The sequence below is a fragment of the Armigeres subalbatus genome, chromosome 3 (assembly GCF_024139115.2).
Source record: "Armigeres subalbatus isolate Guangzhou_Male chromosome 3, GZ_Asu_2, whole genome shotgun sequence".
Classification (NCBI taxonomy): domain Eukaryota; kingdom Metazoa; phylum Arthropoda; class Insecta; order Diptera; family Culicidae; genus Armigeres; species Armigeres subalbatus.
Genome location: NC_085141.1, coordinates 101,378,281 through 101,403,936, shown reverse-complemented (window position 1 = coordinate 101,403,936; position 25,656 = coordinate 101,378,281). Strand labels below are relative to the sequence as shown.

General features: G+C 43.4%; 1 protein-coding gene and 1 pseudogene across 1 annotated transcript; both read right to left on the bottom strand.

The window, feature by feature from the left end:
• Positions 1 to 13,313: 13,313 nt before the first annotated feature.
• LOC134221835 (bystin-like) lies at positions 13,314 to 14,892 on the bottom strand (the record flags this gene model as incomplete). The annotated part of the gene is made up of 2 exons (XM_062701008.1): positions 13,314 to 13,705; positions 14,096 to 14,892. Coding segments are annotated over 2 exons (1,065 nt in total), but the record flags the coding sequence as incomplete, so codon positions are not given.
• A 5,374-nt stretch (positions 14,893 to 20,266) lies between these two features.
• LOC134221834 (uncharacterized) overlaps positions 20,267 to 25,656 on the bottom strand; it is a 43,476-nt pseudogene continuing 38,086 nt past the window's right edge.

Sequence of the window (25,656 nt, the reverse complement as noted above, 5' to 3'; positions counted from 1 at the left end):
TATTTGAAGATTTTCAAAAGTTCTTTATCTTCTAATACTTTAGATGAATTTATCTCATCTTCCATCGTTGATGGAATTGAAGAAAATATCATTGAAGACTTAAACCTTGACACAGAAAAGAATGATGCTGTATATAACTTGTAGAAATCATGAAAACAAATCACAAGTAATTCAAATAGTGTTGTTATTTAAATTCAAAGAGTTTTGCTTTTCGGAAGAATGGCGCAGCCTTACATCCCACCATGAATGTCCACCTTTTTTGAGAGTATATTAATCTCATTTTTGAATAACTTGTACACGTAAAAATGTCATGGGATTGCGATTTCTAATTTGCTAATACCCTTTTTCAAAAGTTATTTTCAATTCTGATTATTTGATTAACATTTAATGCTTTATGATCCTTCAGATCCTAGTACTTTGTCAAACAAATTGTTCTAAATACAAATTGTGAGGCATGAGAGTGAGAACAAAAAATATCACGGAATGTCATGAAATTAATGTCATTTAACATGATCGCCGCCATAATGTCCATAAATTGCTGAACTTAGTTTTTGTACAGCCCCTTCCTTCTCCTTAAGAAAACGCACGAAATTTCAACTTCCCAAATAGGTTTGCTTTGTCACGTTAATCGAACCTATGAAAAAAATAATTACGTAATTCATAGACGATCCCCAAAGGGGGGGGGGGGTTGGAAATTGTATATTCATGCTATTTCGACCATACACAGCTAAAACTAAGTGGAAAATCACTTTAAAAGTCCAATTTTATTTTTGACCGCTCGCTTGTATGGGGATCCCCCATAGTGCCCTGGTCAAGACCAAGAGGAAACCGAAGACGTCAAGCGCCGAAAAGAAGGCCCAGGCAAATGAGGGTAGCAAGAAGTCTAGGGTAGGCGCCAATCGCTCCAGGGGCGTTGCCCTAGTCATCAAGACGGACGAGTCTAAGTACTCGGACGCCTTGAAGGCGATGAGGAGTGACGCCAAGCTTAGTGAACTCAGCGCCGACGTACGTCGAATAAGACGTACCCGGATGGGCGAAATGATCCTCGAGCTGAAGCGGGGCGTCTGGCAAAAGGGCGCCGCCTACAAGAAGTTGGCGGAGGGAGTCCTAGGCGAGACGGTCAAGGTGAGGGCACTCACGTCACGACGGAGGTGAATCTAAGGGTTGAAACATCAAGGTCTACCGGGGAAATATCGAACCCGAGCAGTCCCGAGTAGCTGAAGGGAAATGCGCACAAAACTGAATCCAAGACAATGTTGTTTGAAATTTTACATTATTTATTGATACTTTACTTCCCCATACTTCCTTCCTTCTCTTCCTGCACTCTACTTTCCTGACTCCTACTTTCTTTTCATCTTTGTCTTAAATCTAGCGTAATACTACTCACGTTGAACCACGAACCCCGTTTGCCTCGGCGCCGTCGTCCCCTAGTCGACGCGAACAGTGTGCGCGTTGGTGCAACTGCACCGCATGTTTACTTCCGCGCGCCGCATGCTCGACGCGAATGTCATCAGCGGGTCAAAGCTCGTCAGCTCCGGCTCGTTGTTGTTCCAGCGATATTCACACGGCCACTTGTCGCGCCGCCAGGACCGTTGGCCGATGCTGCGATGTTCTTGCCCCTCGAGAACGATGAACCTACGAGTGCCTTCACGTGCCCTTGATCGAGAGAACGAGTCAAAAGAAAAAAGCCCCTATCGCGGGGCTTTCGCTTCTCCCAATTGAAATCGCGTACTTCGTTGCGTGACGCTAGTGTTCTGCCTAAAACGTATCTCGGAAGCACTTTGGTTGATGGACCGAACGTCCACCGGCACAAGGATTGTCGGACAAAAGAGCGTGGTTTGCGTCAACTTTTAACAGCTTTCTTTCTGGCCCACAACTCTTGACGCCAAACTCCCTTTCCAATTGTTATTTAATCAATTTACTATCGTGCGGATTATTAGAGAATGTTCACGCTTCACCTCGTGCTTTGCACGTTGTAGGCTCGCACTTTCGTTCAGACGATACCGAGATCAATTTCACGTGCAGAGTGTTTCTCGAACCAAGACGAAATGATTTTTACCAGTCATTTGATCGCTCGCTCGTCTATCTGACCGTGCAACGTTTTGTGAGCGAGTACGATTTTCAACAGATCCAGTCAATTTAGTTGCTTCGCGGATGACATGGACATTGTCGGCCGAACATTTGCAAAGGTGGCAGAAAAGTACACCCTCCTGAAACGTGAAGCAACAAAAGTTGGACTGGAGGTGAATGCGTCAAAGACAAAGTACATGCTTGTGGCGGAACCGAGCGCGACAGGGCCCGCCTGGGAAGCAGTGTTACGATAGACGGGGATACCTTCGAGGTGGTCGAGGAATTCGTCTACCTCGGATCCTTGCTAACGGCTGACAACAACGTTAGTCGTGAAATACGAAGGCGCATCATGTGTGGAAGTCGGGCCTACTACGGGCTCCTGAAGAAACTCCGGTTAAAACAGGCTCGTCACCGCACCAAATGTGTTGTGTACAAGACGCTAATAAGACCGGTAGTCCTCTACGGACACGAAACATGGACAATGTTCGAGGAGGACTTGCAAGCACTCGGAGTATTCGAGAGATGGGTGCTTAGGACCATCTTTGGCGGCGTGCAAGAAGACGGTGTGTGGCGGCGAAGAATGAACCACGAGCTCGCCCAGCTCTATGGCGAGCCCAGTATCCAGAAGGTAGCTAATAACAACAACATCTTTTCATGTACACTTTTTTTTTCAAATACTCTACATCATTTGGGCTAAATGTTGCCTGTTGATGCAACAACAATAAATAAAGAAACTCATCACCACTGAGGCCTAGAGTCCGATTTTCCCACCGTAGTGATTCTTCCAGCAGTTCTGGGTCGAACTGCAAGGTACGCCACCCTAGATCAGCTTTACTGACCTTCCTTGTGGTTCTGTTGGGGTATGGCTGACCATAAAACATATTTCCTGATGGTCACTAGCCAGTATCCCCTTCTTGAACCATCCATTCAGGCTCCACCGTCCATCCCGGGCTGCAGAAGGTCACATCGATGCATGACTTGCCATTCGGTCATCTGAACGTTGACGCTTGCCCTCGTTCAGCAGGACTACGTCCAGCATCGCCAGAGACTCTAGTACTAGTAGGATATGAGTGAACCGAGAGGCCCAGTCCACTGCCCACGTGGTGAAGTCATCTGCTTCAACTAATCTGCCGTAATTTGAGAAACTAACGTAAAATTCAATTTACAACAAGCATGTTTGTCATTTTTCGCCTTCGCCTCCTCTGTCGCTTTTCGCTCCTTCTTCGCCTTTTTGGGGTTCAAATCTTCCCAGGCAGGCCTTCCTCCCGGCGAACTTCAGTAGTCCTCGTTGAAAGATGAACTGGTTTCCGTCGTTCTTTACGGTCGGCAACCTGCTCAACCTTCTCCCGATGGATCTTAGTAGCCTTCCTCTTGTGCTTGACGTTAGCTCCCTTTAGGTCGGTTGCCATACTGACCTTACTAAGCTAAGGACTCGAATCTTCAAATTTGCTTAGTTACTGGCCTCCACCGCTTGGCTCACTGCCAACTGTTTCTCCTCGGTAAGTAATCTTTTATTCCGCCTCCTTACTTGCCTCAGTGCAACAAGGTCAGGATCGAGACACACTCTCTCCGGTCTTTTTGAGGAGTGCGAAAGACACACACATTTCGTCTACTCTGAGGAGTATTCCAGCCCTGCTGCAGCAAGGCCCTGCAGGGATGGGAATGGTTGACATTTTTTTACAATTCATTCTTCCATACAATCACAGAAAAACAAAACCACGGCAGCCGCAGCAGCAAAAGTAAAAAAATGTCACGACACATTTTTTGGCACTCTGTTTTGGTTTGTTCGGTGCATGAAATTTGACTGGATAGAAAAGAAAGAAGAGAAAATTAAATAATCGCATAATCAAAGTGTTTTACTGTACATTTCCCAACAAGGACTTCCACTCCTGCTTTGCCTCTACAACCATGTTGCAGAGGGCCAGCACGGACTTCTTAAGGTCCTTGCTGTACTTCCCGCCGTTGTCCAGAAAGGAGAAGATTACTTCCGTTACGTCTGTAATCACCTTCATTTTCTTCCGTGATTACCCGTGGTCAGGGTAGCTCCGCCCATCTTGATACACATGGGCGGCTCTTCCGACCTGCTACGCTCTTCTGTATCTGACCGCGCAGTTGCCTGCCCTTATCACCGCTTGTTGCTCCGACTTTCGGTTGTTAACAACAACCACCTCAGTCTTGTGGTGAGCCAGTTCTAACTTCCTGGAACTCATCCACTCCTCCACAATTGCGATCGAGTGGGCTGCAGGCAACTCCACCGATTCGCCGTAGACCTCCAGAGTAATATCGTCAGCGAAGCCGACGATTACCACGCCCACCGGGAACTTCAACCTCAAGACACCGTCGTACATGACGTTCCATAACACCGGACCCAGTATGGAACCTTGCGGAACCCCTGAGGTTATGTCAACGCACTTCCGACCCGCCTCCGTGTCGTATACCAGTACTCGATTCTGGAAATAGCTTCCGAGAATCTTGTACAGGTACTCGAATTCAAGACGCAGGAGCGCATCTGCAATAGATGCCCAACTGGCACTATCGAATGCATTCCTCACGTCGAGAGCCACTACTGCACAATAGCGAACTCTTACGCTGGATAGCTATCTCCGCGGATTTGGTAACCGACAAGATAGCGTCTACGGTCGACTTACCCTTTCGGAAGCCAAACTGGTTACTCGATAGACCATCCGCACCCTCCGTGCGTATCAACAACCTGTTGAGGATGATCTTCTCGAGCACCTTCCCCGCCGTATCAAGCAGGCATATTGGTCTATATGCCGACGGATCCCCCGGTTTTCCCGCCTTTGGCAATAGGACCAAGTTCTACCTTTTCCATGCTTCAGGGAGACTCCCTCGTCCAGGCATCTCTGCCTGTCAGATCTGAACATCTCGTGGCCGCTTTGATGGCCAGGTTCGGAATACCATCCGGTCCTGGCGCCTTACTTACACTAAGGGACTGTGCACGGCTTCCCCATTCCACCGCCCAAGCGTTGAAGTCCCCCGCTATCACAACCGGCCTACGCCCCATCAAGTTAGCCATCAAACAATCAAGCATACGACCGAACTGCTCGTACGACCATCGAAGAGGCGCATAGCAGCTGCAGAAGAAGACCCCGTTGACTTTGGCAATGACGAAGCCCTCGTGTGTCGAAGACACCAACTCTTGATATTTCCCCGTTGTCCATATCGCCGCCATTTTAGACCCATTATTTATTTATCATCAGACTAAGGCCGGAGTGGCGTGTGATGCACATAAAAGACTTCTCCATTCAGCTCGGTCCATGGCTGCACTTCGCCAACCACGCAGTCTGCGGAGGATCCGCAAGTCGTCCTCCACCTGATCGATCCACCTTGCCCGCTGTGCACCTCGCCTTCTTGTTCCCGTCGGATCGTTGTCGAGAACCATTTTCACCGGATTACTGTCCGACATTCTGGCTACGTGCCCGGTCCACCGCAGTCTTCCGATTTTCGCGGTGTGAACGATGGATGGTTCTCCCAACAGCTGATGCAACTCGTGGTTCATTCGCCTCCTCCACGTACCGTCCGCCATCTGCACCCCACCATAGATGGTACGCAACACTTTCCTTTCGAAAACTCCCAGTGCGCGTTGGTCCTCCACGAGCATCGTCCAGGTCTCGTGTCCGTAGAGAACTACCGGTCTTATAAGCGTTTTGTAGATAGTCAGTTTGGTACGGCGGCGAACTCTATTCGATCGGAGCGTCTTGCGGAGTCCAAAGTACGTACGATTTCCAGCCACTATGCGTCTCCGAATTTCTCTGCTGGTATCGTTATCGGCGGTCACCAGTGAGCCCAAGTACACGAATTCTTCAACCACCTCGATTTCGTCACCACCGATAGAAACTCGTGGTGGGTGGCTCACATCGATCTCTCTTGAGCCTCTTCCTATCATGTACTTCGTCTTCGACGTGTTGATGATTAGTCCAATTCGTTTAGCTTCGCTTTTCAGTCTGATGTAGGCTTCCTCCATCATCTCAAAGTTACGTGCCATGATATCAATGTCGTCGGCGAAACCAAATAACTGGAAGGACTTCGTGAAAATCGTACCACTCGTGTCAATCCCTGCCCTCCGTATTACTCCCTCCAAAGCGATGTTGAATAGCAGACACGAAAGACCATCACCTTGCCGTAACCCTCTACGGGTTTCGAAGGGACTCGAGAATGCCCCTGAAACTCGAATTACGCACATCACCCGATCCATCGTCGCCTTGATCAACCGTATCAGTTTATCCGGAAATCCGTTTTCGTGCATTAGCTGCCATAGCTGGTCCCGATCGATTGTATCATATGCGGCTTTGAAGTCGATAAATTTTAGACCCATCGGTGACCCAATTACCGTTCCTGGCGGGTATCCGATAATGATTCGCTATGATGGCGATATCCGTCCCCCATTCACCAACTGTCTGACACAGTAGTTGCTGGGCTGCATCACAGTGGTTCAGGTTTAGCTGCGTTACCTGCACTGTGATTTTGCAGCACGCTTAAACGCCGGGCACATCGAACCCCCCATGGGGTGCTTGCTGTTCGCAGCTTTGCTGGTACAAATTAAACAATATGGAGGGTGCCTTATGTCTCTCCAATCCGCAACGTCGGCAGAGATTGCTTCTGTCAGGGCCTTTGCAGTCCCATTGCTTGTGCCTTGAAGCAAACCTCGGGTTGCTCGTATATGCCCACAGGGCACACCGACCATCCAACATTGACGCTCCCTAACTTGACTACCTTGGAGGCGTCCTCCACTTCACACTGTCGCCGCAGTGCCGTGACGAGCTCTTCGACTTCGGTGATCTCGTCCAGGTCTTTGACCCTTAGATTCACCTCCGTCGTGAGTGCCCTCACCTTGACCGTCTCGCCTAGGACTTCCTCCACCAACTTCTTGTAGGCGGCGCCCTTTTGCGAGACACCCCGCTTCAGCTCGAGGATCATCTCGCCCATCCGGGTACGTCTTATTCGACGTACGTCGGCGCCGAGTTCACCAAGCTTGGCGTCACTCCTCATCGCCTTCAAGGCGTCCGAGTACTTAGACTCGTCCGTCTTGATGACTAGGGCAACGCCCCTGGAGCGATTGGCGCCTACCCTAGACTTCTTGCTACCCTCATTCGCCAGGGCCTTCGTTTCGGCCCTTGACGTCTTCGGTTTCCTCTTGTTCTTGACCAGGGTCCAGGAGGCGTCATTCCCCTCTATTTCCCTGGTCTGGGGCGGCTGAGAGCTCTCAGCCTGCCGTAACCCCATACCACCGTCTTTCCTGGGTGGACGGACCTTTCCAAGTCCTTCCTCCCCCGGTTTTGGAGGTACCTGGCCGGGGTTCAGCTTCCCAGCCCCACTACACTTGTTCGGGGTAGTAACTCTCCGCGTTTTGGAGCTCATCCCCTGGAGACTGTCTCCCCCGTTTTTGTGTTTGCTCCGTTGGAGCAGTCACCCCCGACGTGCCCGCGAATACTTGAGCCTCAGTCTGGGTAGACTTTGGCACCACCGTCTTTGCTGGCACGCCCTCGGTTGATTCCCGAGTCCGCGAATCCTTGGGCCTCAGTCTGGGTAGACCTCGACTTCACGGATTTCATGGGTTTGCACTTGGCCGTCCCGACCACCCTCTCCAGCTTGGCGTCCAACATCGACTTTCGAAGTTTCAGCAAGCTCCTTACTGATATTATGCTTTGATGACGCAAAGTCGATGATGGCGTTCAGCTGTTCCGTCGCCACCTCGAAGGCCGAAAGCCCATCGCGTTGACGGTTCATCGCCATGGGCCGTCCATAACCTCTACCGGCGTAGCCGAGGAGAAGGTTAAGTGACCCACGCTGGCGCTGCGCACTGAGCTGCCGGCTATTGCCTCTGGCCTCCTAGGCGGAGACCTGAACAACCGACCTCTTGCGAAAGGGTTGTCGCCTACACTACTACCACTAATTGAAGAATTGACTTGGTTTTCGATTTTGGTCCCACGAGTTGCTCGGGAAAAGAGGTCCACCACGCCGGAGCATGACGCGGTAAGGGACAATTACTGTGGAGGGTGCCCAGGTACCCCACAGGCTCCGTTAAAGGCCTAGCTCATTATTTCACCCCCCCTGGCCATGGATCCCCTCGGCACGGGTCGCTTAACGCCTTGGGATTAGGGCTTAGGGACGATGGTCCCCTTGGTCGCACCCCCTCACTCTAGCTGATGTCAGAAGGACAACAGTGCCCAGGCTGCACTACCAGCTAAGTACAAAACCCTTAGCTGGCGGTCGATTGTCATCGGAAGACCCGAGGAAGCTTGAGATTGGAACTTGTGAGGACCAGAGTTGTGTAGGTCGCTCCTTCCCAGACGTCAACTCAGCATTTCGCAGGTGTGTGTGTGTGTGTGTGTGGCCATTTTTTCATCTGGTAATTCTTAACAGATTTTCTTGCAACAAGTTGCATTCGACGGTTTGAATATAATCACGATCGGTCATTGGGTTTAAAAGTTATGAAGAAAATAGGGTGTTGAACCATATTAGCTTGGTTGGTTGATTTGCTACATGTACAACGTTTGTAAGAAAGACATCGTCACCGATAGGTGGAATAATCTGTTTTTTTTTTAGCATTTTTGCACGAGAAAGGCACCAACACCGCTTGGTGGATTAGTTTGGGTTTTTCATATTCCTGTCAGTACTGGAGTCGTAAGATCGTCAAAGCAAAAATGCCCCCAGCCTTAGATTGGATCGTTGCGTGGATGTGAGCTGCTTTACCGAAATATTTTGCACGCCTGTGGCCCGTCGACCGTTATGTTCAGTCAGGTGGGGAACTTGGAAGAAGCATGAATGGATAATTTAAAAATTTGTAGTCGAGAAAGTCTATTTAGATTGCTGGGCGGGAATTTGCGTGCAAAAGGGATTTGTAAAAAGGATGGGAATCGGTCTGAATGAGGGATATATTGGTTGCTAAGTTTTCCCTGTCTAAAGTCGGGATTGCGCTCTTTAATCCGTGCCAGTGGATATTGGTATGCGGACAGCTACTCCAAATGAACGTACCTATAGCCCTATAGCCGATGTGCTATACTACAGGTGGGGTTCAAACCCCTGTAGCGCTGTGTAGACTGGTGTGCATAACAGATGTTTGTGTTGTAGGCGGCTTGTAAGTTGTTACGTATGCCGATGTCAGTGCGATCATCCGGCTGTCCAGGTTTTCTGGACGTGAGTGACCTGGAAATGCTCCTTGCATGCAACAGACGTGCCTCTCACCGAGTGGTCACACAATATCGAAGTTATGGCTGCTGATGTGGACTTTAAACGCGAAGAGTTTCATAGGAGCTCGGGGTGGTTCCGATGTTTATCGAAGCAAGAGCAGTGTGAGACTCGTTTATGGAAGAAAATTTACACTCAGAAATATACCAAGTCTCTAAAAATATAGAAATAAATCAAATAATTCATATTGTCAGGGAATCAATCTTCGAGCAACGCCTAACAATATACCCTTTGTCGTCAACAGAGTTTGTTACTGACAAACGCACCTAGCGACAAACCTTTATCAGAACCCGAACACAATATGACAAGAATCATTTGCCTTGCATGCTCTGATATTTACGAGAATACTATGCTAATTTTGTAATTATTGTTCGATTCTCGAATATTTCCATAAAAGCAGAAACTATGATAGCATAGAACCGAAATTTGCTCTAGAAATAATGCAAAATAACGGAATGAAAAGTTAGCAACAAGATTATCTTCTTTTTTGTTGCTGACAAAATTTTTCGAATCTTTGTCATTATTGTCTCCGACAAAAACAAAGCTTTGTCGTTAGTTCTCTTTTGTCGCTTGTTTCGCAAGCGCATTTCAGAAAAAGTGATTCCCTGCATATTGTCAAAGTTTGAGACTTATACTTAGAGACTTAGGCTTTGGTCCGATTCGCGAATTAAAATCAAATTAAACTTAAAAATGACAGTTCAATAATTTCCAAATAACCCTGCCCGCAGAGCAAGCTTACTTTTGACAGATGTTGAATCATTTTTGATAGATGTTTTGTTGTTCTTGCTGGGTAGCACCAGCCATTCTTATGAGCGGGGGATTTCATAATTTCTGAACTGTCACTTTTAAGTTGAATTTGATTTTAATTCGCGAATCGGACCAAAGCCTTAGTAATCAATTATACTGCAAAATAGTGAGTTGACATTAAGGAAGGAGCGCCCAACAGAGCTCTGGTCCCCACAAGTCCCTATCTCACGCTTCCACAAAAGACCGCCAGCTAAGGGTTGTGTACTTAGCTGGTAGTGCAGCCTGGGCACTGTTGTTCTTCTGACATCAGCTAGAGTGAGAAGGTACGCCTCGAGCGTCCGAGCGTCCAGGAGGTGCGGCTCAAACAGCGTCTGCCTGGTACCCAGCGGCTGATCAACGAAATGCTGTATCGCGTCAGCTATACCTAAGGTGGCAGTCCCATCAGCGCGATGTGGGTAGTGCGACCCCGGTAAGGTAGCTTACTGAAGCCTCTCAAATTCCATGAAAAATGGAGATAAAAGAAAAAGAGAACGTTATTTTTGGCAACCGACCCGGAAACGAAATAAGGACTATGATTGGAAACTCGGTACCTGGAATGTCAGGACCCTAAATGAACCTGGACGAGTGAGCCTTCTGGCTCGTAAACTGCAGAAGGTTGGAGTGAACGTGGCCGCTATTCAAGAAGTCCGATGATCTAGATCCGGAGAACGTGAATTCCGGCCGTGGACCCCACGACCAACACTGCATTCAAGTATAACATCTATCACAGCGGAGGCGGAAAAAGCAGAGCATGGAGTTGGTTTCGTAGTGATGGGCAAGCAGATGAAGCGAGTGATGCGGTGGAAACCCATTAGCGAACGAATCTGTGTGTTGAGGATACGGGGCAAATTCTTCAGTTACAGCCTAATCAACGTTTACGCACCGACAAACGATAAATCCGACGACGTGAAGGACACGTTTTATGAATGTCTTGATAAAGCCTATGGAGAGTGCCCAAAGCATAACGTGAAAATTGTTATCGGAGACGCTAACGCTCAGGTCGGTAGAGAGGACTTTTTCCGTCCCATAATCGGTAGGGAGAGCCTTCACTCCGTTACCAATGACAACGGCCTACGGCTAGTAAATTTCGCTGCTGCCAGAGGGATGGCCATCAGTAGCACCTACTTTGCACGAAAGAACATCCGAAAGCACACCTGGAGACACCCAAATGGTGAAACTTGCAACAAGATAGACCATGTTCTGGTGGATGGGCGCCATTTATCGGATGTTATCGATGTGCGGACATTCAGAGGTCCGAACATTGACTCTGATCACTACCTCGTTGTCAGTAAAATTCGATCACGGTTATCAACTGTATCGAACGAAAGATCACAGCAAACGATGCGTTACAATATCCAGCTATTGTCGGCGGAAGGAGTATCGGCTGAGTACCGCCAGGAGCTCGACGAACGGATAAGTGCAATCAACGTTAGCGGCAACATCAACGATCTATAGGAGTCGATCCATGGAGCGGTGAGCACAACAGCACGAGAAGTGGTAGGCACTGCACAGAGGCGATCCAGGACGGGTTGGTTCGATGTGGAGTGTCAGAGAGTCACAGACGAGAAGAACGTTGCCAGAAGCCGGATGTTGGTGTCGGGTACCCGATCGAATAGAGATCGGTACAAGGAAGCAAGAGCAGCCGAAAAACGAACCCACCGCAGGAAGAAAAAAGAGTACGAAGAACAAGTTATTAGTGAGGCGCAGGAAAAAATGGAGCAGAACGATATGCGGAGGTTTTATGAGTCTGTCAATGGCGTGCGGAGAAAGACAGCGCCATCTTCCGTCATGTGCAACGACCAACAAGGGAATTTGCTGACAGATAAAACCGAAGTGGCTGCCAGGTGGAAGCAACACTTCGAGACTTTGTTGAATAGTGGAAGTGACGGTGCATCGGTGAGCAGAATAAATATTAGCGACGATGGACAAGCTGTGGAGTCGCCTACACTAGATGAGGTTAAAAAAGTTGTTAAAGAGCTGAAAACAATAAGGCTGCGGGGAAGGACCAGCTCCCGGCTGAACTTCTCAAACATGGCAGTGAGCAGCTTTATGAAGTTCTGCACCATATTATGTCGAAAATATGGGAAGACGAGGAAATGCCTGCTAGCTGGTTGGACGGCCTCATTCGCCCTCTCTTTAAGAAAGGGCACAAACTGGAGTGCGCCAATTACCGAGGAATAACCCTCCTTAATTCGGCGTACAAAATTATGTCCCGTATTCTGTTCAACAGATTGAGACCGCTTGAAGAGTCCTTCGTCGGCGAATACCAAGCAGGTTTTCGTGAGGGCCGATCAACGACGGATCAAATATTTACCCTGAGACAAATCCTTGATAAATTTCGGGAGTACAACTTGCAGACACATCATCTGTTTATTGATTTCAAGGCGGCGTACGATTCGGTGAAACGGAATGAATTATAGCAAATTATGCTTGAACATGGTTTTCCGGCGAAAATGATACGGCTGATTCGTATAACGTTGGACGGATCGAAATCAAGTGTAAGGGTTGCGGATGATTATAGACGTCATTTGTTACCTTAGATGGATTAAAGCAGGGTGATGCACTCTAGAAAGGCCTCCAGAAATAATGGTGGTGGAGCGACAGAAGTTATTATTTTTTCCAATTTTGTTGGCTTAGTATTGTTTAGGATCATTTTTGCTTGAATAAGTTTCTTTTAATTATTTGCTATTCCTAAAAAATCAACTAAATGTAAATTATTGTACCCAATTCGTTTATTTTCTAGCGCATATTGATAAGAGCAAATCTATTTCGTCCGTCAATCTCGTGATAATTCCCTGGAGGTAGGAGTGAAAAACTTTGCTGCAAAACTATTATTCATATTCAAACTGTTCAAGTGTAAGGAAAGAAATACGAAAAGTAAATGAATGTGTTGATGAACAATAATTATTGTGTGTATGTCCGCTGCATCCTATAAGATTAATGTGCAAGGAAAGTTCTTATAACCGCATGAATGTAATCACTTTATCACCTTTAGTCGTGAAATTCCTACTAATGAGAAAGTTAAAACATCAGATCCGAAAAACGATAAATGTATTAAAAAAAATCTCAACATTTTTGTTTAAGTTGCGAAACAAATGCAGTTAACCGAAAAGTAACAGTTTATGGCGTAAATTGAGTCAAAACACAGTCGTTTTCTTAAACTACAGACGAAAAGATACTTACCTCATGACACTATCACTTTCGGCAAAAAAGATCTGACACATAGAGTGAAATTGGACATGGCTAAATACAGAAATATAGATTTTATATTCATAGAGCTCAGATGTATTTGAACAAATACAATATGTAGCAATAAAGAAACCTATTAAAAATAACATTAACCGTCTCGTGTATCATTCAATATCCTAAAATCTACACTTCCTCATCGTCTTCATCCTCCTCCTCATCTTCGTCGTCGTCTTCACTTTCCATATCTTCGTCGGCAGCGGCGGGGTTACCTTTGGCGCGACTACTGCTGGACCCGGCAACCTCGTCGGCTTCCATCGGGCCGAAATCCATGTCTTCCTTGTACTCCATGTCGGCTTCGTGGGCCAGACTGTCACCCATTTCCACATCTCGACAACGAGCCGCCATCAATTCGCGGCGGATCTCCGGGGTGATCTTATAGTGGGACTTCTTCCTGCAAGGAGGAAAATAAGATTATCTTTGATATTTGAATATGGGTATGATTGTATGGATTTTGTGGTTTTGGACAAACTAACACGATATGCGTAAAGTTAAACGCTATTTACAATGTTATGGAAATGCTAATATCATATTCCAAACTTAGAGGTACATGTTCATGATAGAATTAGAGGCGAAAGTATAGTTTTGATAGTTAAGTTAGGATACGGCAGGCATGAATAATGTTTTATAGAAGTGAATTTGAAAGCAAGCGGAGGGCAATATTTGTGATGGTATAAATCTCACGACCTTCCTTCTGCCAAGCTCTTGTATGAAGAGGGAAGCTTGGGTCAACTGATATTTTGATAAAACAAATTCTTTTTGGATCAAAAAAGTTAACACTTACTTCAGTAGTTGAAGCAGCGTATCCCGCTGCTCGGATGAAATATCGTTCTTATATCGCTGGGCAAATGTGAGCAGGGCATTGTGCCACAACGTTGGCAGCTCTCGTTTATCCTGTTCAAACCGCAGGAAGTGAAACACGGCCGCGTCCACTACTCGGTACGGCAGGGCGTATCGCTTATCCAGAATGATTCGGATGAAGATCGAATTCGCTCCGGAGTATTCCATTTCGCAGATCTTCAACAAACAGGCAGACGTATGCAGCACTGGGATGGTTGTGGAACTGATGATGCTACCGAAGATGATGGCTTCGCGCAGCGTGCAGTCACCCGACTCCAATAAAGGAAGAACGATGCCTTTCATGAAGGCAGCCGGTTTGAAAAGCGCCTTCTTCAGTGCTCGATATAAGTAGAAGTTCAGTTTGTGGTACTCGGCCAGATCATCTCGAATTCGCGGCAAAAGAACAAGATTGTAGAAACGCTGAGCCATGTACTGTGTCAATCCGGACGAAAATATCCTAGTTGCTTGGAACATCGCCGCTGCGCTCCAGTTGTGTGGCTCTGTAATGTACAGAATTTGCTCCCAATTTCTCAATTTGGGAACAATTTTGAAAGCTTTCGGGAAGCGACCACTTCGGTATCGTTTAAGCACATCTCTCACTCCCTCGTACATTTCCCGTACTCGCGGATCAATCTCTTCAAGTTTAAGTGAACCGGTATCAGAAAACTGTGTTTGAATTTCGGTTTGCTTTTCTGTGATCTTGTCCATAATCATGTCGGCCAGCGTGCGAGTTTTGACACGCAAGTATCAAAAATTTGACGCGTGGGAGGAAAAACGTCCGAATCGAATCAAGGCACACTTCAAACTCATTTGTCAGTTTTTTGTGGAACTCAAATTTTAGTTAATACACTGCTTCTCCTGCGTATATCCTTGCATGAATGTTCCCCAAAATAAGAGGACAATAATATGAAAACATATATCAATCTAAACTGGGAGATTCATTCTAATGAATGATAATGATAATGAATTTAGAAAATATAATCTGAACAATAATATTATTAATATTTACTTTCAAACCATACATCTTTAATAATTTACATGGTAGTCAGCCACCATCCAGACGTAAAAATTGTTATGCATCGGTTCCACTCTACAGTACTTGTTGGGCACTCCATTTCTTAAGGACATAGTTGGAAGAGTACCACGATGGCCGTCAATATGGCACCGACCTTCACCAGTCAATACCACACTCCGCACTCCTCTCACCAACATTCGAATGCATCGAACGGCATCGAACAAAAGTTTAATATTCAAATTACTAACCTGCTCATTTTTCTTCCCGTGATAATTAACATGTTTCTTCAAAGAATCCTTTGCATTTCGGCTCAAATTATAGAAATCAGCACTTCGTGATTTAGCGCCGTTCGATTTGGTGCTTATCACTGCACTTACCTTCCTCTTAAAGGGCATTGAAAAATCAGTTTTCCACACTTCTCCGCACATGAGCAGCTCAATTTGATGGAATGTACTACATCACTTTTTGAAATCAGTCACTTGTTTGAAGCGAAAACTTAATATAAACTGCTATTTTGATCGCAAAAACCCACTAAAACTATCGCGGAGCGAATGTAAACACCGGCAGCGGCAGCAGACAAACTGATTTTAGGGTGGCTCAAACATTATTTTGCTCCGCCACGCTCAGTCAAATATGTTTCATATTCTGGGTGTCTTCCGATGGTTTGGGCTGGTTTGAATAGGGCTTACAGTGCACAGGTCGTTTCTGGTTTGTATGACGTTGATGTGGCGAGGTTGAATTTTACATTATTCTGATTGTGGCGCTTCGTTGGGCCCTGGCCGAGGGGCAGACCATGTGATTGGTGAAATATTCAAGAGCTTTGACTCATAGACAATGCGGGTGTCGGATCAGTTGTAGTCGATTTTATTCAGGGTTGCCAAATCCTAATAATTGAGCTTCTCGAAAGCTTCAGTGAAACGTGTATTCAACAAATAGCCAGAATTTGTCGATATCTATCGCACGGCCGAATACTTCATACAAAAGTGTGACATGGAAGTGATCAAGAGGGAGAATTGCTATTTTTGCGTTACGTAATCAATTCTTTACCAAGGTGCGGTTTTCATTCAGCTATGGGTTCTCTTTCGCCAGCGTTTGGAGGAGAGGCACTGTAGTCAGTGTAATGAAAGGTTTGCTTTCATACGAACTTGACACTTGTGTCCAATCAGTTTTTGTTCAAATTGGCTTTTGGCATACACTCGGAGCATGGGACGGAATCAATTGAGCGGTGGAGCAGGGTCGTTTTTGAACCACCCTACTAATATTCTTTGCTTTTATAAATACTACCAATACTTTTACAATATTGACAGTTTTAATTGTCCAACACTTTCAAAGCTTTGTTTGGTACTCAACCCACCTTCCCTTAACCTGTCTGGAAGAGCGTGTCAAATTCACTGTTTTTCATTTCTGATATTTGAAAGCTGTAAATTGAAAGTTTGATTTATATAGAAACTTTCCACCATTTCCAACATTCCTGATAATATAAACCATTGTTTAACACCATAAATACCTTTCACTATCACATTTAAGACAAAATATCAGAACCAGTGGCGCCGGGAGTGGGTGGGACAAGTATGACATGTCCTACGCACTGAATTTCCTGATTGGGACAGTCAATGCATTGTCTTACCCATGATTCTGCTAATATATCATCCTCAAATCATCATTGTTGTTATTTTGTTTCAATACTGTCAAATAGGTCTGATATGTAGATCTACAAACATATTATCAAATATTAGGCATAACATATTAGTGCAAACGGATTATTAAGTTTACAGAAAAGAAATTTCGTTGGAACCTGAAGGATAATAATTTACAAACATCCTGAAGCCGCATGAAATCTGTAAACAAGAGGCTTTGAGCTCCCGAAATGACAAAAAGTACGTTACGCAAAAATGGTAAATTCTCAGCTTTTTCCAGGCCTTTAAAAAACGCAAAAAACCTTGTTGAAAATCCGCATAATAAAACGCGTAAAAATAGTCCCGATGAAACGAGTGAAAAGTGACCAGTTCGTGCTAGTACGTAAAATACGTCTTCCTGTACATTATCTACATTCACTATCGTTTTGATTAAAAGCAACTATAAACTACGTAATATTCAATCATGGTAATTGGAAAATCAATATGTTCGGAAAATCGATGAAAATTTCACAATTTGTGGATTGAGGATTCTGTCCGGAAGGTCCAGAAGTCCACATTTTTCATATTCAGATTTAATTATGTGTAAAGCGAGCCTCGATTTCTCAACACTAGAACTCATTCCTCCATTTGTCCTACCACGACTTGGAACGTGGATGCGCCTCTGATCAGAACAGATAGAATAATAGTAATACTATACAATACAAACTTATAAGCGACAGTCCAACAATCATTGACCAACTTCGCTCGCAGAGCAAGATAATCATTACTTGCTCTTGGAACCACTGATACGACAGGGTGACTTTTTTTCAGACTGACACTCTCAAGTTCCATTCGCGTAAGCGACAGAGTCAAAAAATATGATGAGTTTAATCAATGTAACATGATCAGAGGAATTAATGATAGTCATCTTTATTTCACGTTCATGCAACGAATTAATTAAAATATAATATTGGGTCGCTATATACTGCAGCAATAAATATGTTATAAATAGATAATATGTAGGTATTATTCTACATGTTATAAATACACTTTTCTCACACTTGCGGCCATTCATTATCACGTTGATCAGCCATGAAATAAAATTTCATTTTATTTCATCATGCCTTATTTCTATGAAACCATAGTGTGACCTTTCTGATCACACCAATATGAGGGAGGTTAGCTTTCAATTGAAAAATAATAATAAAAAGTTGGTCATACGTTTTCTAATTCATATTAGCACGTGATACAAGTTAAAGTAAATTACTAAATAATGTAAAAATTACGAAAATACACTTATCTTGTTCCAAACTTTCTTACCCTCCTAATATACCAATAGAGTAGAATCAGTCTATTTCCGTAATATCTCTCTGACACAGCATTCTTCAAGAGCGAATCGACGGCTACGATTCGTTGAGTCTTTACAGCTCCGGGCAGCTATACTAAGATGATTCATGGAAACGATTCCCATGGCCAGTACATGGGTTGTTGTATATGTCGTCCGGCACCGCCCTGGATGCAATTCGCTTCGAAATCTTTCAAAGCTTCGGTCTTTGATGGCTTTCAGCCCCAATAATTTCGCCAAAGTCTATTATTGAAAGTTGTTTTTTTGACGCGATGGAAATTTTTCAACGATGTCATGCCTGGATGTGAGACGCAAGTAAAGACAAATATTCGGAGGACATAATTGGTTGATACCGCGGCTGGGGTAAATAGTTTTCTTGTGAACAAATCCTACAATACTTGTTCGTTATTAACAAAAAAAAATTAGATCCTACACCAAAAAACAAATCTGCAATTATTGTATAAAATCGTGGCATATACAATTCTGTTAGCTTTTTATACAGATTATTATAACAAATCTAAGATTTCAATACAATCATTGTATTAACATCTTAAAAATTGTATATGTCACATTATTATACAGTTTCCGTAAGGTTCTAATGCAGAACTGTATTAAAATCTCCAACCGCTGTTTGGGTGTATTATTATCTACAAAAACTCATGATATTTCTAACAACAGGGCTTGCTGACTGTGACACAATTCATTGATTTTGTATCTACGATCACTGCGGAGTTAAACAAGGCACGTTTATTTTCACTGTAATTTTCCGTCTTCCTTCTTCCTTCTTCTTGTTCTAAAAAACTGATATGTAGCCAATTTAAATCAATCCTGTGGAAACTTCAGAAGAAATTCCTGGAGACGTTTCTGAAGGAATTTTCGAGTAATGTAGACTTTTTTTGGAATTTTTTGAGATTTTTTAAATTCCTTTTTCGAAGTTTCTTTCAGCTTCTCCTTCGAAAGTTCCTTCAGGGAACCGTACAAAATACAAAGTGCATATGAAATCTTGTTGGAACAATACTTAAATTTTCTGTCATTAGAATGAAAATTCTGATACGATTCCTAAAGGAACTTAAGAGTTGCTTGGCATTCCTGGAGTAATTTCGAAGAAATTAATAAAGGAATGTCAGAAAGAGCCTATAAGGCATTTCCAACAAAATGTTTGGAGGAATTTTGATGGATTTTTAACAGAATGCTCAAACATTTCTTTAAGAGATTTCTGAAAAAAAAAACAAACCCAAACGGAAATTTCAATGAAAAGGAATTCTTGGAGGTATTCCTGAAAGAATTTTCAAATTATTTCTCAATGGAATTCCTAAAACAAATCGGGGAATTCTTAAAGGAATTTCAAATGATTTCGATGGTATCTCGAAAAAATTATAGGAATTACCTAAAAATTTCAGAAAGAAATTTATATTTTTATTCAAATTTTGAAGAAATTTCGGAGGAATTCTAAAAAAGACTGAAAAATGCTTAAATTTCTGTAAGAGTTGCTGAATTTCTTAAATATTTTTCTTAATAGATTTCCTGGAGGAAGTTCTGACGATTTGCTGGAAAATATTTTTCAATTCCAGGATTATTTTTAGAAATTCCTTGAAAATTCTAAAAATTTCCTTTATGTGTTTTTGAAAGAATTTTCATAGAAATTTCGGTGGAATTTCCTAAAGAAATTTTTACACGAATTTTTTAATTTTCCAAACATTCCTATAAATTTCAAAATAATTTGAAGAAATTATTTTCTGAATTTCAAAGAATTTCTGAAAAAATATCCACAGGTGTTTCTGAACGAATGATTTAAAGAATTTCCAAAAGGATCGAAGAGGAAGGATTCGAAGAAATTCAATTTCATCAAAATTTCAAAATTCATTTCAAAATTTTCTTCTTGAAATTTCTTCTTCAATTTTCAAAGTCACATCCGGAAAAGAATGTGTGATTAACTCCCAAGTAGTTCCTTGATAATTTTTCGAGGAATGCCTGGAGGAATTTCTGAAGGCAATCTTGACGGAATTTCTTGGGAATCCAATAGTATCATTTGAGATTATGTCATGAATAAACTCATAGAACTCGAATAAAAAATTTTACTCTGAATTATTGTTTATTTCAGGCCAGTGCTTAATCCTAGACAGCTAACTTATACTCCGCTCATTTCTTCGCCTCCTCCATCACTTCAGCCATTTCAGCATTTTCCGAGTTCCTCCAATGCCTCAACTTGGGAGCCTCCTTTGCCACATGCTTCTGTTTTACATGGAACACGCACAATACTTATTCTTGAATACGAAGCCACAATACTGCAAGGATACTTTGCTACACCTGTATGAACTGTAGCATGGTGGTTGAGATACGCTTTTCTCCAGAAACGCTTCCGCAAATGTCACACGTGTGGTTTCTCAGCAGTGTGCATCTTCCGATGCCGGTGGAGTGAGCTTTTGGTTTTGATTTTTGCCCCACAAATGTCACAATCGTAAATATTATCACGATCCGCATGCCGTGCCAGGTGACCGTGCAGTCCTGCTTTACTGGAAAAAGCGTGAGTGCAGCCTTCCAGCGTACAAGCGTAAGGCCGATTGCCGGTGCTCTTCCTATGTCTTTTCTTGATTCTCTCGATTAACCAGCACTCCACATATTTACAAACCTAAAATGAAACATGTTTGAATAAATAGCTTTAGGAAGGGCCGAGATGTTTGAAAAATATAAAACTCGTTCGTGTCAAGCTACCTGAATCATCAAGTCATTAACTCATGTTCTACGTATCCTATCCTAGTAGAGTATTTCATGTGTTTGGACACTTTTGATCAGTACTTGTGCCCTGTCTACTTGTAATTGAATAAATTTGAAATCGTTGATCTGAAACGCATAATTCGTAATGATATACCCGGTACATAAAATCAATGTTTTCAATGATGCTTCACTGGTTTGGACTTCAAAATTCGTTATTGTTGCAAATCCTAAAAGTTCATTTAACTAAAAACATTTGACTTGATTGTGGAGGCAACTTGAACTTAGTTTTCGGTCCAGGCTTTCTCTTGGCTCTGGCTTGCGTCTCTCGTTTCAAAAGCTCTTCTGGTAAGGCAGGCCTTCCCTCGACGAGGCGCCTCAGTTAGTACACATCCTCCCATTTTTCCGTTGTGTTTCTGTACTTTCCTTGTCGTCACTTTGTTCAGTATATTGTTCAAATTGATCCTCCGCGATGATAATCCGGATCATTGAAGTCCGATCAGTCAAAGTTCCTTTGTGATGCTCTTCAATGTGCTCTTCCTCAAGATACACTTCCTCTTCTGGTTTTTCTATCATTGCATTTCCCTCGTCGTCGATCTAGACATATTCTTGCTTAACAGGGATTCCCACGGAGTTTGTATCAGAGACGAATGCATCCAGCACTTGTTCCGTTTGAACATCGCATATCACTCCAGTTGATCCGACAGAAGCTTTTCGATCTTTATCTTATACTGCTCACTAGCTTTCGTCCTTTCCGAAAACAGCCGGTCGGACTCCTCATCCAAAATGCATCACTGGAAATTTCTGTATTCTGTAGAAACAAAACTTCTGAACGTTCACAAGTCGCTCGGAAATCGTTGACAAATTAACCAATTCCAAACAACAAAAGCAAATTCGAACGGAACGATCTTTTTGAGACCTGTAAGAAAACATTTTATGTCGACTATTAAAATTAAATATTAACTCATACCTCTGTATCCCCAGCCAACCGAATTGTTTTCAGATTTCCACTTCAGAAAAAATGCTGGGCAGTTGATCCTTCGCAGCGTTCTCAGGCATAATCTACACTGAAGGGATTTGCGACTATATGACCTCTTGTGATCAGAATGCTGCTCCTAGTCGCTGCGTTTTGTTTGGCAGCTGATACCGTTGACCGGTTTTCATTTTTACCCAACGACAGCTAAAATTAAAATTAAAATTTGGAAATTATTACTTTAAAACACTAAATGCATCAGAAAATCGGAACGAAAATGTACTGAGCTAAAATGTTGATAAACAAATGCTGTGAGGGGCCACTCAACTGCTTGACATATAAAATGGGTGATTTCGAAGAAGAAAACTACCTAAACATTGCTAGATTTCATATAGGAAATGCGTTCGAATTTTCCGTTCAAGAGTAAGCGAACAGAAGCTTTCTTATTGAATTTATTTCTATATAAGCTTTTGAAAGCATAGTGAATCTATAAAGCTTCCATTCGTTTAAAGCTCATGTAACGTTTAGATATGTCCAATTAGATTATTGATCGATTAACAACAGTAATCGAGTAATTTTAACCATTTCTAGAACAAGTTTTGAAAAGGCGTAACGGCCAAAATTTATTCCTCTGATTCTTTGTCCAGATGAGATGAGTAATTTACCAGGATCCTCGGAAGATAAATTCTTCTAACTCCTAAAGAGGGAATCTGCTCAATTTCTTCTTAATTTATTTATTTTTATTAATCTATATATATAATAACCAATCTAGTAATGTATATAAGACAAAATTTTCAAACGATTATCTGCTTTTTAAACAAGATTCAAACGATTTGTCGAATCTGATAGTTTCCCGCAAAACACCAATAGGTAGGTGAAGGTTTCCGCTACCTGTTGATGGTATTGGTTGCGGGAGAGCTATCAGATTCAAATCTCGTTTGAATCTTTTTACAAACAGATAAGTCGATTGAAATTTTTCTTCTGAACCATACTTTTCTGAACCACTTGGCCGATTTCAACCATATTTGGTACATATTTTCTATCCTCAGGGAAGTTAACAAAGTGGGATGGTGGGATGGTTATTTGGAAAAGAGGGAGGGTGGTCATTTAAACCTTTCACAGATTTATCATATATGGATCCGCAATACAAATTGTCCTCACATTAGAGAGTAAATATTCGATACGAGATGGGATGCCTTCAAGATTCGGGGGCAGGGATCAGTATTATGAATTCAGATTTGGTAGACCAGACTGAAAATACAGCCAGCGACCATCCGAGTTACAACGGCGGACGTATCGATTTACGGTTGTCTAGGTACGTCAATGTACTATAAAGACTAATCAAAGTCATTCCTACGCTAGTGGTTTCAGAGATTTCTCGGCAGCTGATCCTAGGTGCCGATTTTTGGGACTCCTGGCATTGCCGATGATCGACTTGGACGAGGACTTGAGACTGGAGACGGTGGGTACCAGAACAGCTCACCGTTGTGTTTTACGGCGGAGCCATCTGGCGAGATACCGAAGTTGGAAACGGTTGAAGAGGATGAAACACTCGAGATTCTTGTCTGGGTCCAACTCAAACGAACCGAACTTAGACGACATTGAAACGAACACGACCTCACAGTGGAACAGCGTAGACAGCTAGCGGACGTAATAGACAGTTTGAGTTGACAGGAGTGAGTAAATTGGGAAGAACGAGACTACTCGAGCATGAGATCATACTGAAGGAAGGTGCCTCACCAAGGTACACACCAATGTCATCGCCTTATACAGCACATATGAACAAGGAAGTAGAGCGCTGAAAGTCCTGATGATATAGAAGAGTGTATAGCGAATGGACTAACACTCTTGTTCCCGTAATGAAAACGAATGGGAAAGCGAGGGTGTCTGGATTCGCGAAGAAAAAACAAAATGACCGTGACGGATACGTACAATTGAATATGCGAACATATACTGGCACCTAGAGCGAAATTCTTCGGTAATCGACCTCAAAGACGCCTACTTCCAGATACCCTTGAAGCAGGAATGTCGCAATTACACGGCGTTCAGAACGGCAAAACGTATACCGGTTCAAGGTACTTCCTTCGGATTGACAACGCACCGTTTACTATGTCGAGACCCATGGACACCGACGACATAGTGATCGCGTCCCGCGCCTTCGAGTAACACCTACGTCTAATGCGAATCGTGCAGAAAGATTGCGGAAGGCTGGACGATTTCAATCGAGAAATCCAGATTCTGCCGAAAACAAGTGGTCTATTTAGGCTACTCCTGAGAACGGAGTACATGACACGTCAATGATTCAGTCGATTCTTGACTGCGCAGCCAACAACGCAGGAGGACATACGGAGGTTGATGGACTTGCAGGTTCTATCAACGCCTCATAAAAAATAGTAAGGTCATGGCTCGATTACAGACTTGCCTATCGAAGAACCAAACCTCAAGGGGCACACGGGTTGTTCGCAAACGTAACGTAGGACTACGTAGCTATTCGAAATTGATGGTATTTGCCATAATAATTTGTGTCGTTTATTAACATTGAGCAACTGCTCGGAGGCCAACTGAATCAAAAGTCGAATAGTTGTTCCCAGTTGATGGACTTTGAGCCTCTAACCGTGAATTAACAGCACATCGGCCGTAACCACTCGACTGGCTTTCAGTCAGGGACAACACAATCTATACTTTTACGTACGTTACATCGCGGGCGAAACCAAACGTTGCAAATAAATATATTTGTGATTGGTTTCACGCCACTTCTGATTCTGCTTATTTCTCCTTTATTTGGCCATTTTAGAGGATGGGTTTCCAAAAACTCTTTTACAAAGGTAGGTTGACTACTATCCGAAATAATCTTTCTTCAAAGTACAAAACTCAATCGTAAATAGCGAAGTAAATAGCGCGTCGGAGGGAGATGATGCAATAAATTTGAATGAATGGAATCACTAACAGCAACCAAGCTACGCCAAACCGAGCCACCAAAACAATCCATTTCACAATTAACTCTTTCTTTCCATAAAATGTTGGTCCTGAGAAGAACCATTTTCATCTCCCTCATGGCTTTCCAATAACTAACTGCATCCAAGCGCTTGCCGTTTGCCCGTTGAAAACTGTCCGACCGCCACTTGATGATTTTCGCTAGCCTCAAAATTGGGAATGAATTTTCGCATTGCCACTGCCACCCACGCCTTCGTGCTGCTGTGTCCGCTCCGATGCATCGATGTCGAACCGTCTTTGTGGAATCCGATCTAGTATGCGCGCGCGAACAGCAGCTTTCATGTTTAATAAATTAAGCCCGTTAGCCCCACCTTGTGATATGATATGGTGTAAATAAACGTGCACTCATAACGATTAATGAAGGGCGAGGCTAATGGAATTACTTCTAGATATAAGAAAGGTGGTTTCGACGCGCAGCTCAGATGGATTCCGCGACAATGTGGGAGAATGTTATTTGCCACTGCTGCAAGCGGGAAAAATGCAACAAAAATATATAAGAGATTTAAGAAAAAATGGTTTTACGTAAAACAGTCAAAACTAGGCACGTTACATTTGCAACTAGTTGGAAAACGCATCATACGTGAAAAAAATGTTTTGCACTTTTTCCCAAGCAGTTTTAGTAAAAATTCAAAACAAAATATACAAGAAAGGCAAAAATTTTCTCACTAATCAGGCCATAATCAACATGAGATTCAAAATAATTATTACCAATGGGAAAAGTATATCTTTGTCATTTTTCAACGAATTATAACAGAAAATCCATCTTCCACTGAAACATTTCAATTTTTATGGCTCAGATTCATCTGGGGATTACTAGGTATAAATATGGTCACTAGGGAAATAATGAGGA